The 12,500-nt window shown below is 48.4% G+C and overlaps 2 protein-coding genes across 5 annotated transcripts in view; both read right to left on the bottom strand.

Moving 5' to 3' along the window:
* ak8 (adenylate kinase 8) overlaps positions 1-974 on the bottom strand; it is a 15,827-nt gene extending 14,853 nt beyond the window's left edge. Inside the window, exons 1-3 of one of the 2 annotated variants that reach the window (XR_013077170.1) lie at positions 809-941; positions 356-464; positions 133-217 (exon numbers count right to left, since the gene is read on the bottom strand). Coding sequence is in view for 1 of the 2 variants with exons in the window: in XM_076730446.1 (XP_076586561.1) it covers positions 133-217; positions 356-439 (169 nt within the window). In the remaining variant the exon portion in view is untranslated. Of the gene's footprint in view, positions 1-132; positions 218-355; positions 465-808 lie in introns of both variants that reach the window. The other variant, XM_076730446.1, reaches the window with a different exon arrangement.
* Positions 975-2,024: 1,050 nt separating this feature from the next.
* Positions 2,025-12,500, bottom strand: part of tsc1a (TSC complex subunit 1a) — a 17,134-nt gene continuing 6,658 nt past the window's right edge. Inside the window, exons 14-22 of one of the 3 annotated variants that reach the window (XM_076730443.1) lie at positions 12,265-12,386; positions 11,767-11,837; positions 8,832-8,998; positions 8,011-8,193; positions 7,610-7,720; positions 7,310-7,432; positions 6,175-6,362; positions 5,409-5,549; positions 2,025-5,303 (exon numbers count right to left, since the gene is read on the bottom strand). In XM_076730443.1, the coding sequence (XP_076586558.1) occupies positions 4,790-5,303; positions 5,409-5,549; positions 6,175-6,362; positions 7,310-7,432; positions 7,610-7,720; positions 8,011-8,193; positions 8,832-8,998; positions 11,767-11,837; positions 12,265-12,386 (1,620 nt within the window). In that variant the 3' untranslated portion in view covers positions 2,025-4,789. The remainder of the gene's footprint in view (positions 5,304-5,408; positions 5,550-6,174; positions 6,363-7,309; positions 7,433-7,609; positions 7,721-8,010; positions 8,194-8,831; positions 8,999-11,766; positions 11,838-12,264; positions 12,387-12,500) is intronic. The other 2 variants (XM_076730445.1, XM_076730444.1) reach the window with 2 other exon arrangements.

Genomic DNA, 12,500 nt, shown 5'->3' with positions numbered 1-12,500 from the left:
CATCCTTCTGAGACGTCTTTCTTAGGACGTCCCTTTGAGCTAAGACTCCTTCCAGGGTCTCGGTCCTCCTCTGTCTCACTCAGGAATAAATGGTGTGGCTGCTCTGAGCTGCGTTCAGGTGCATTCACTCACCGTCCGAGCTGCTCCTCTGCAGCAGGCCGATCAGGTAAGAGATCGGATCCTCAGGCTGATCGATCACCAGACTGGACAACAAGCTCTGCAAGACACACACACACACACACACACACACACACACACACACACACACACACACACACACACACACAGTGCTGTCAGCCTGGTCTGTAGCTGTGTAGTGTTGTAACATGAAACCTGCAGATTGGTCCTTTGATACCTGCACCAGGTGGAGGACGTCGTGTTTGTCAGCATAGACAGACATCTGCGGAGGAATCCTCAAGGGTCTCACCGTCTCATCCATCAGGACGGACTGACGGAAGTTTTCCCTGAGGACCATGAATGCATCACACTGAGAACTCCAATCAGCAGCCTGACACTGGTCTAAGCAGGACAGGGTCTCATATGGACCTGGATTTATGTGGTCCACCAAAAGGACGTTGCATAAACATTCATACGACCAAAAATAAAACGTTTGATGGCTGAATGATGAACACATGAATGCTTCAATAACTCACATATGATCCTGAGTCATTCAGACAGAGAGAGAGAGACAGACAGACAGTCAGACAGACAGACAGAGAGAGAGACAGACACACAGTCAGAGACAGACACAGACAGACAGAGACAGAGAGACAGACAGAGACAGAGAGACAGACAGTCTTTTGTTTACCTGGTTAAAGTCTGTCAGTCTTCAGCTTCTAACTTATTTCCTTCTGATTCTTGACGTTCAACGTTAAAATATTTTGGCTGAAACTTCGTTGAGGATCAAACGTACGAACTCGTCACCTGCTGATCGATGAGCCGGTCGCTAAGAAACTTTCCTGTTGTTAAGAATTACGTCATCAGCGCGCATGCGCAGAGAGTTCACGGTGATTTTTGTTGACTTTTCTGTATTAAAAGGGAAAGAACAGGTAGCGGAAACATCTGTTGTTGTTTCTACGTGACCAACATTTACAAATAGGAAAAGTGTGGGAAAATAAAAAGTTTGGTTGGTAGTGAAGTCCGACCTCCGCTCGCGGGATGTGACGTGACTCTGCCCTAGCTAGCTAGCTAGCTAGCTGCTACATGCTGTTGAACTGACTGTGCTAATGACACAAATGGCTGTCAAAAGAAGTGAGAACATAAAACCTTTGAAAGCTTGACAAGAAATTAATTGAAGATGCTTCTCTGTTTTTCAGCCTTCAGTCGACCTGGCGTCCGTTTAAACGGTCTGTGTGCTCTGACTGTTTGTGACGGACATATCAATAAAGTTTAAACAAGACAAAAGGTCATATGCTGTTGAGACTTGTCCAAGAGGCTAAGCTACATTTAGAAGTTAAAGTAAAAGTCCGTTAGCATAGAAGCTCATGTTTAATGCTTTGCTTCATGAGTTTTGACTTTCACATCATTACATTTGCCTGACAGTTGGTAACTTTTAGAGAAACTAACCCTCAGATTGATCTGCTGATCCTTTGAAGGGGCCGACCACTCAGTGACAAGCTGACAGTATATGAAGTATTTAAGGTACCTCCACCTGCAGCAGCTCCAACCCCAACATGCTGCTCTGACACTGAAGCTTCAGTATGAACAAACTGATGAAGTCACAGAGAATCAGAGGTCAGACACTGTACTTTTACTGCATGACGCTGACTGTACTGCTGTACTTTTACTGCATGACGCTGACTGTACTGCTGTACTTTTACTGCATGAAGCTGACTGTACTGCTGTACTGTTCTAAGGCAGCCGTAGAAGAACTTTGACGAAATCAAACTGGACTCCTGATCTGATGTCTGCGTCCAGTGTCTGACAGTAGATTCGCTTCTACAAACACATTCTGGTCAAACCAGAGAAAAATGGACAGTCAACATCCAGCACTGATCAGGACACCAACTGCCGGACATCCACAGATTTCAGAAGTCTTTATTTCTAGTGTTCACAGTTTAACATTCGTCTCTTCAGGTTTGTGATTCTCAGAGGAACAAGCACAGATCGTTTAGATGTTTGCTGACAGAGAGAAGTTTCGGCTTCGATCAGCTGGATTCAGTCCTACAGAGGACAGGAGGATGTCTTTGGTCTGCCTGCTCCTCCTCAGCTTTTGGCTTAAAGGTGTAAGCATAACAGTTTCAAGCAGTCTCGTTTTTCCTGAGTGAGGCGTTCAGATGAATATGAGTCTCCTGTCTCTCATCCAGAGATGAGATCAGAATACGATCAGTCTAAGCAGCGGTTTAAAAGTATGAAGTATTTCTCTGATGATAAAGTCGAGCTTCAGCTCAACTGATGGACACAGACATGAAACTCTGACTCTGGGATCCTGAGTTGTGAATTTCAGGAGACATTTTCCACAAGTCAAAGGACATTTCTGTCAGTGTACCAGCGCCGATCACTCGGGCACAAATGCTGACTGTTGGTTCTGCACTTTGGTAGTTTAGTCGCTGAACGAGTCAAAGCTTCCTGATCCGAACCCTTAGCCAAAAGACAACAGGAGAAAAACATGTTTTACCAGCTTATCACATCTTCAAGGAGCACACCGAACCCCGTGGCAACCAGTCATCTGAAAAACTCACAAAGGATGGAGATCTGTGGGATGAATGGCTAAACGCTGCTCTGAAGCTTCTGTCCGAGGAGGAGACGCCTGATGGTCGGTGGACAATCAGTTTGGCCTGTTAGCGTATAAACTGAAAACGTAAAGGAGCAATGATCGAACCCTGAGGTCCGTGAGTCCGCTGGATGTCGGGGTGAGCAGCTGTTAGCTAACATGTTCGCCACAGCTGCTTCATAAGATGATAATGTCAGGTCTGGTGTCGTTCAGCTTGTCCTGCTGAGTCAATCGACTGAATTCCTGAGGACGGTGTGATGCTAAAGTCAGAGCTCGTGTAGTGTTCGATGCTGGTGATGTGTTTGAAAGAATAGCGACATGGCTAGCAGCAGAGGAGGAACAGTAAGGCAGTTTCATGTTACAGCTAACGTAGCCTGATTAGCACGACTGCTGTTAGCTTCTTTGTAAATTCATCACACTAAACAACTGAATTGCCTCCATTTTTCTTCCCTTACTTTTGGCTTTATAAATGTTTTCCGATGGCAACTACAGGTTCCTCACATCGACCGTATATGAAGATGAAGGACGTGGCAGCGTGGAGCCCCCTGGTTGCTGGCTGCAGCACAGGTCCTAAACCCCGTCAAAGTCCATGTCAAATAAATAAAGATGGCTTCTGACGTTTCAGGCATTCTTACGCTGATGTTTATGTTCAAGTGTTCATATTTCATTTTAGTTATTTGATGCTCGAAGAACAGGGTGTGATGTCATGATTGACAGCTCGTGTGTGTATGGGCCGGACCTCAACACTGCGGCTCCACCCTCTATCAATACTGCACAGACTCTGACTCTAAATGACATCACCAGCACAAGATGGCAGCCCCCGTCACACCAACATTCTGGCTTCATTTAAGTGCAGTGGGGGGACGTGGAGAGACGTCTTTATTTACTGTCCCAACAGACATAATCAGTCTTTTAAACTCAGGACCTTCAGTCAAACTTGAGGACTTTTACAGCACAGCAGAGCGAAAAGATTACGAGAAAAAATAATAAAGAGACATTAGCTAACAAGCTAATGTTAGCGGTGTTGACATTGAATGTAGCCAAAAGACATTAAATATGAAGATCTTCACACAAAAGCCATGTTTAGAGGGTGAATCTGGGCGTATTTATGGTCAACATGAAACTCATTAATAAAGTTTTATGTGAACTGTCGGTTTGGTTTGTTGCCTTTGGCGGCTCTGATGTGGATATTTGGTTTTCTGTGTACTTTGTACTGATGTACTTGGTTTTTGAAGACTTTCTCGTTAATTTCTGTTACAGACTTTCTGTCATTTTATTTCTTGGCTCCATGTTGGAAACAAGAAATCAGCTTTCCTCTTCAGCCTACAGTGTTTTGTCTCAAAATGAAATGTTTGCTAACGCTGAGCAATAAAGTTCATTCTTGACTTTTGACACTGAAGTTTGAAAAAAAATATCTTAATTAAAGTCACTTTAGCCTTTTCTGGCACCACTAACATTAGGCTAGTAACATTAGCTGTTTTTTGTCAAACTAGTTGACATAAATGTGATATTTCTTTCTTTTGTTGTTTAACTGACATTAACTTGCTCGTTAACAAACATTAGCTCATTAGCAACTTATTTCTGAATGTGGACAAAAAGGTGAAAGAGCCAAAAACCCTTGGCTGAAAATTACTCATTGGCTTTGTTTATTTAGCTCTGTTTATTTAGCTCAATTATCTTATAAGCTAATGTTAGCATACCTTTTGTTCAGTTATCTTTCTTGGCAGTTTGCTGTGATCGAACCGGAGGAAGGAATCGTGTCTGATTTGACATTAACTGCTGTTGAATCTCTCAAACAAAGCATGTAGCATGTTTCTGCACAGATGTTAGTGCTTAGCTCACCAGCTACAGGAGTTCGATAATTAATTAATTTCACTGAGACACTCGGTGTGATTTTTTTTGTCCGTGGTTTTTGTTATTCGCAAAATATTCTGTTCACTCTGTTTCATGAAGGCGACGATGTGTCTTAACACAGTTTTTCAGGACGACTGAAGGTCCTGATGTGTAAAGAGACAGATCAGACAGGGACTGTGGACATGTGGTTAGCCAGTTATCAGTAGCCTGCTAACACCTTCATCAGTACTCTGGCAGGGTCTCGTCGTAGTCCATGATGCTCAGTTCGTGTCTCCTCTGGCGGACAGCGAGGGTCAGGTCTGCGGGGGGGGCTGCAGCTCCAGAGGCAGGGAGGCTGGGAGCCAAAGCCTGGCTGGGGGGCTCCGTCGGAGGACTCCCAGTGAGGAGAGTGGCCTCCTCTGCCTCCTGACCCAGAGGAGGACTCTCTAGCCGTGCCTCCTCATCCTCCTCATCTTTCTCCTCCTCCTGCTCCTCCCCTTCTTGTTGTTCCTCCTCCTCCTGGCTGCAGTTGGTCGGTCTGAACAGCTGCCGCGCACGCTGCTCCAGGAAGGAGCCGACGGCCAGGGGGGAGTCGATGGGGGAGAGGGAAAGGGGGGAGGAGGAACAAGAGGGGAGGTGCAGGGGGGAGGTGGAGAGGGCCTCTACACCTCCGTTTAGTATACCAACAGAAGAAGAGGAGGGGGAGGGCATGCGGCTGCCCTGAGGAGCTGGTACAGCATCACTGCTGCCGTTGGGCCTGAGGGTGAGACAGATGACATCACATGACACGACACGATCACAGCACTGACATCGCCAGTGACGTCATCCCTGTGATTAGTTTAGACACCTGTTTCAGGTTTACCTGCTGCAGACGTCCTGCGGCCGGCTGTGGCTGTGTGCGTCCAGGTGGATCTGACTGTACAGGTGAAGCATCTCAGTCTGCAGAGTCTGGGCGAGTCTCCTCAGAGCGACGCAGCGACTCTCACAGGCCGACAGCTCAGCTCTGACACGCAAACAAGACGGCCGGCGGTCAGCGAGCGTGTTCACATGCACGTCAGCATCATCGAGCACTTCGTCCTGGTTCTCCTACCTTTTTGTTGTTGTTGTTGTTTGGTGATTTATGTTAACAGTTTTTAGCCGTTGGCTGTTTTTTAGCCATTAGCTGTTATTTAGCCGTTAGCTGTTTGTAGCCGTTGGCTGCTTTTTAGCCATTAGCTGTTTTTTAGCTGTTAGCTGTTTGCTATCACGTAGCAAAGTGTTCAAAGATGATTGAGCACAAGAGACATCGCAGTGATTAACTCCGCATTGACTCTGCTTTTCACTGATTGGCTCCAATAATGTTATTTTGGACTTTAGTAGAGATGCAGCCAAACATGAACAGAGCTTTAGCGTCAAACTAACTAGCTAATCATATGCATTAATGAGGACTCTGCAGCTTCATTTCAGAGAGAACTGAGAATGTTCAGCTGCTGCAGCAGACGACTGAACAGTGACGAGCTTCCTGTTTGTTAGGCTTTCAAGCGCTGTGCCACCTGCATGTCACCTCAGCACATCCTGTCAGCGTGACGCAGCCGCTGCATGGCACCACGTCACACATCATGTCAGAGAAAACAGAACTGGACTCTGACCTGCTCTGGGCCTTTGAGTCCTCCAGAAGTTTCTTCTGATCCAGGATCAGCTGGTCTTTCTTGGCCAGCTGGTTCTCCAGCTCCGTTATCCTGTGATTGGCTGCTTCCAGCTTCTGTCTGTGCTGGACATCACTGTCCTTCAGCCGCTGGTACTCCTTACCCACACTGCACTGCAACATGGAGGCCTCCTGACCAACACACACACACACACACAGACAACATGGATTCTGGCCTCAGTGCTGGTCTGTGCTGTGTCAGAGCCGCTGGTGTTTTATGTTCTGTAAGTGTTTCTGTCGATTCTGCTCCACACCTTTCAGTTAGTGTCCAATGATGCAGGACAAGTCTTCTAGTTAAGTCAGTCTTTCTATGTCCTCCGTTATTCTGTGCTGACAGCTGTCCTTTCATCGTGTTCTGTATGTTCTTACTGACGGTTCTCTGTTCTAAATATTACTGATCTGCATGACTGGACATGATCTCGACAGTCTGTCACTTTAATATTACTCTGTTTAATCCCTGTGACAAAAACCATTTGTTCATAAACTGACTACTTTAATCTGATGCCTTTAAATTTACCAATAAGTCACTGAGGTCACCGAGGTCACCGAGGTCTGCTGAATGTCTGAAAATCGAACTGTAAACGTGTCATGAAGCAGATTTAACATTAATGGCAGCAGGCAGCACAGCGGTCCGTCTGATGAGCGTTACAAAACGGACAGAATCAGTGGAGTGAGAAATAACTGTTGCACAACCTTGAGTGGAAAAAACTCTTCAATCCCTCACGCAGGTTTCTGAAGAGCTGGTTTACCAAGTTTTCACTGAAACATGCTGATTTTCATCATGTGGCTGTTATTTGTGATGCGTTCAGGGTCTTGGCAGGACTTGATCTGGTCCTGTTCAGGACGGGATCGAGCTCCACGTGACGGTGGGTCGTCTGGCCACAGGTTCACCAGACACCTGAACAGGTTTACCCTGAGACATCACTGACTCAACGAAGCGTCCGAGCTCCCTCCAGCCTCCTCTGACCTCACCACACCCTGCAGACCGTGATGGTGGTACCGTCCCTCCAAACCACCGGGACAGCGCTGTCCCCAAAGTGTGTCTGTATGTTTGTACAGATGTGCGTGTGTGTGCTCACAGTGCAGCGGTGTGTCCCTCCTCCCTCCAGCTGTTCGGTCAGACCTCGGTTGGTTTCTCTCAGCAGGACGAGCTGCTGGTTCAGCAGGAAGATCTGCTGCTGCAGCTGCTCGCTGCTGCACAGCTGGACACACACACGCACGCACGCACGCACACACGCACACACACACACGCACGTTTCTCTCATTGTTTGTGATGAAACAACATTTTCTCTGCATCTGATCATTTCCATGTTTTGGTTTTTTAGCAGCAGTAACAGTGACATTGAATTGTGACATCAGCCAATAGGAGTTCTCCTCACCTTGAGCGACAGCTGGGTCAGCTGGTGTTCTGCATTGTAAGCCTCGTTATTGGCTTTCTGAAGCTCCACCTCCATATCCCTCAACCTGCTCTGACACTCCTGAAGCTCGCTCTGAAACAGCCAATCACAACACAGGTGGCTTAAAAACAACCAATCAGCATACGATGAACATGAGCCTTGACAGTGATGATGTGTTGCAGCGGGTGTTCTTCACACTGCGGAACATACTGGAACTGTGACAGCACACATGCATGCGCACACACACACACACACACACACACACACACACACACACACACACACACACAATCTCCTTTACTGAATGACAGGTCAAACTGTGGACTGGAGTGTCTGCCTGCGTGTGTGTGTGCGTGCGTCTGTACGTGCGTGTGTGTCAGTACCTGCAGCCTCTGGTTGCCTCTCTGCTCGTCTTGTTGCTGCAGCAGCAGTTGTTGGATGTGTGTGTGCAGCTGCTTGGTGTGTGTGTGTGTGTCCTGCTGCAGTTGTGTGTATCGTCTCTGCTCTTCCTCCAGACTCAACTTCAGAGACCGAATCTCTTCATCCTGAGCGCTCAGATGACCTTTCTGCAACACACAAGAACAGAGAAACACACTCAGGAACACACACACACACACACACACACACACACACACACATACATACACACACACACACACACACACAGACCACCTTATGTTTACTGAGTCTTCCACATTCCACAGTTTGTCCTGATGGTGGCGTCAGAGGAAAGGTCAGAGGTCAGCAAACAGGTCACCTCTGCTCTGACAGACTGAAGCAGTCTCTGTCCTCCCAACATCTGAAATCATGACATGGTGAGGACCCCCAGGACCCGAGGACCCCCAGGACCCGAGGACCTTGATGTGGGCCTGACGATGAAGTTGTTCTTTATTCTCGTAGTTGCTGACTTTTGACCTCCTCAGTTGGTTTCTTCTCCTGCACCTCGGCAGGAGGTGAGGATGTGTCAGAGGTTCCTCCTCAGTTTTCTGCTCACGTGGACCGACGTGGACCGACGTGGACCGACGTGGACCGACGTGCTCTTCAAGTCAAAGCACGTGAGATTTTCACGTTTAAAATGTAAAACAAGAAGGAAGACGAAGAAAGAAAAGAAGGACGGAGGAAAGCAAAGAGGAACTAAGGACAGAAAAAAGAAACAAACATCAACCCTTCACATCAACACTCTGCAGTCATGAGACAGTGTTACCATGGCGACGCTCTGCTCTTCCAGCGCGGTGGCGTTGATGACCCTCCGCAGCAGACGGCGGTTTCTGATGGCGTGCTGCTGACGTTTGAAACGTTCGTACTGCAGCTGACTGTGGATCAGCAACAACTGACTCCTCAGGGACTGAAGCTCCTCCCCCTGGGCGGGGCCTGACACACACACACGCACAGACACACACACGCACACAGACACACGCACACACAGGGTACATGTCATTTACTCATACCTCATACCGGTAGACTGAAGGTGATGCGTTTAAAGCCCTGCAGGAAGTCTGGACATCAGAGTGTTTTGGAGCAGATTTATTCCTGCAGATACTTTGAAAAACCTGCTGACTTTTCTGCTTTGAAGTTTATTTGATGTGTTTCTGTAGCAGAGGAAACAATGACCGTGCAGGTGGCGCTAGAGGAAAAGCCAGAGGGTCATCCTCGGAGGAAGATGAACGCCTAACTTGTGTTTAGCTGCTAATTAGAAAACAGGAACAAATGGTCGGATTAGTGCCGTTAGCCTGGTTAGTGGTAGTCTACCAGTCAGAATGACACTTCCATCACATGCACATGTCCAACAGTTCAGGCAAACAGAGACTTTTCAGAAATCTAAAGCTGGAGGTGGAAACAGGTTGATCGGGGTCCCTAAACCTCCGTATGGCGGCCTTTAGGACGGTTCAGACACACTGAACGTGTCAGTGTCAGACGGAAAAGGTTTTGGTGAGCTGGAACCAGGACCGGCCTGAACCCACAGCCGTGCAGGGACCCAGGAAGCTCCTGGGAGACGCGAAGACGGCTCTGATCCAGCACAGGAGGACCCCGTGGACGGACACGTCATCTCAGCAGATGTGTTTGATTGGCTATCAGTGATGACGCTGCTACAGATGGTCTGATCTCCTTCAGGGATCAATAAGATCACTTTAATGTTCAATCAGTTTGTTTTTCTCTGTTACACGTTCAGGTTTGTCCTCAGGAAATGAAGCTTCAGTCAGAGCGAGCTAACCTGGTTAATGAGGACGAGGATGAGGACGATGGTTAAACATCCACCGACAGAAGCCACCACTGTGTCTCCATGAAGGGCCCGTCCTCTCTGAACACATGTCTCCATTCTGCTGGACGGTTTGGAAAGACTATGTCTTCAGGACGTCTCTGAGCCTCTGATTCCAGGTGTGAGAGCATAATGTGTTTTATGTAACATCACGTCAGATTTATGACAGACTGATCACCAGTGAAGGACGTGTGGACAGGAGTGAAGGAGATCACTCAGACAGACCAGCAGGCGGCCCTCCTCCACCTGTCCACAACGGCCTCCACAACCCCTCTCTGCCCAAGTTCTCTCCCTCCAACCCTCAACCCTCCCTGGTGATCCCTCCCTTGGACCCACCTCCCACACTCCCCCACAGCACCATCCCCTACCTGACTGCGTGCCAGGTAAGAAGACAGCTGGAGAAGCTGCACCTGGGCAAAGCTGCTGGACCTGACGGCATTAGTTCCTGAGTCCTGAGGACTTGTGCTGTCCGTGACCTTGGCTCGCCTCTTCAACCTGAGCCTGAGCCTGCAGAGGGTCCTGGAGCTGTGGAAGACGTCCTGCGTGGTTCCCGTTCCTGAGAAGAAATCTCCATCTGGGCCCAACGACTACAGACATCGCTCATGATGAAGGTGCTGGAGAGGCTGGTCCTGGCCCACGTCCGACCGCAGGGGAAATCATCACTGGACCCTCTACAGTTCGCCTACTAACCCCATCTGGGTGTGGACGACGCCATCACACACCTGCTGCAGCGTGCTCACGCCCACCTGGTTTGTAGCAGCAGCACTGTGAGGATCGCCTTCTTTGATTTCTCCAGTGCGTTTAATACCATCCAGCCGCTGTGAGTGATGGGAGTCGACGACCACAGTCTCCTGGATCTCTGACCACCTGACAGACAGAGCGCAGTTTGTCTGACTGGGCAACGTTCTGTCTGAAGTGTGGAAAGTAGGACAGGAGCTCCACAGGGGACTGTTCTGTCTCCCTTTCTCTTCACCTTGTTCACCTCAGACTTTCAGTCCAACTCTTCATCGTGCCACCTACAGAAGTTTTTGGACGACCACACAACCCCTGTGCATTCTGGGGGAGGATGTCACAGTGGTGGAGGATTACAAAGACCTCGGAGTGCAGCTGGACAACAGACTGAGCTGGAAAACTAACATCAACGCTGTTTCCAAGAAGGGGATGAGCAGACTCTGTTTCCTGAGGAGGTTCAGATCGTTCACCGTGTGCAGCCAGATGTTGGAGATCTTCAACCAGTCTGTTGGTGTCAGCTCACTCTTCTTTGCTGCAGTGTGCTGGAGGAGCCGCGACACCAACACACCGAACAGACTGATGAGGAAGGCCGGCTCCGTTAACGACTGCAAACTGGACACTTCAGGGGAGGTGGTGGAGAGGAGGACACTGGACAGACCCCGAACATCCTCTGTTTGTTGGAGCTCCTTCTCCAACAGACTGCTCCAGCTCCGCTGTCACACAGAGCGCTTCAGGAGATCATTCCTGCCACGAGCGTCACACTGAACCACAGCAGCTTAAAGAGTTCATCCACCGACCTCACAAACCAATACTTTACATTTTATCTGCACTACTGCAATGCAACACTTATTTCTATTCACAGTATATTTACATTTACATTTAGTTTGATCTTGTATTCACTGCTGCTTTTCTGGACATATTTTTTGTCACTTTTTGTGGACTTTTTGAAATTCTTGTATATATTTTCTTGTCGTCTGTATGTTTTTTGTTCATCGCTACTGCGACAAAACAATTTCCCAGATTGGGATCAATAACAAAGCAGCCTAAAGTCTAAAGTCAGAGACTGGATCGAATCAATAAGTCAATAAATCAATCAAGAGATTTCAACAGATGGTGTCAGTGAGGTGAGAGCAGTGTTAGGTTCAGGTACCTTTGGTTTTCATGCTCTGCTGTTTACCTCCAAAATGACTTCGATCCACCGACTTGTTCACTGCTGACAACCTGCCACACACACACACACACACACACACACACACACACACACACACACACACACACAGTGATCCAGTAAACCGTCACATGTGATCCATCAGAGTTCAGCTTCTCACTAAAATCATTGGCTGAAGAAAAGAAAATGTTATGAAGCATCAGCACAGGACAGTGAGACAGACGGAGTCCTACAGGACGGTGAGACAGACGGAGTCCTACAGGACGGTGAGACAGACGGAGTCCCGCAGGACGGTGAGACAGACGGAGTCCTACAGGACAGTGAGACAGACGGAGTCCCGCAGGACGGTGAGACAGACGGAGTCCTACAGGACGGTGAGACAGACGGAGTCCCGCAGGACGGTGAGACAGACGGAGTCCCGCAGGACGGTGAGACAGACGGAGTCCCGCAGGGCTCCGGTCCGGTTCCACTGCGGCTCACCTCCTGCTGAGGCCCTCGTGGGCGTCGTGACCGTGGACGATCAGCTGGTCCAAAACCTCCAGAGGAGAGACGCAGGTCTTGTCCTCCTCCCTGTCCTCCTCCTGTCCTCTCTGCAGCACCTCCTACAACACCAACATTGATCAAAACATCAGGAGGGTTTAGGATTTCAATGAAGACAATCATGAAGTTAGTAGCTTTCAGTTATTCAGCTGACTTCTAAAAAAAGTGACATTTGA

This window comes from Chaetodon auriga, chromosome 5 (genome assembly GCF_051107435.1).
Source record: "Chaetodon auriga isolate fChaAug3 chromosome 5, fChaAug3.hap1, whole genome shotgun sequence".
NCBI classification, from domain to species: domain Eukaryota; kingdom Metazoa; phylum Chordata; class Actinopteri; order Chaetodontiformes; family Chaetodontidae; genus Chaetodon; species Chaetodon auriga.
This window is presented reverse-complemented; position numbering and strand designations above follow the sequence as displayed.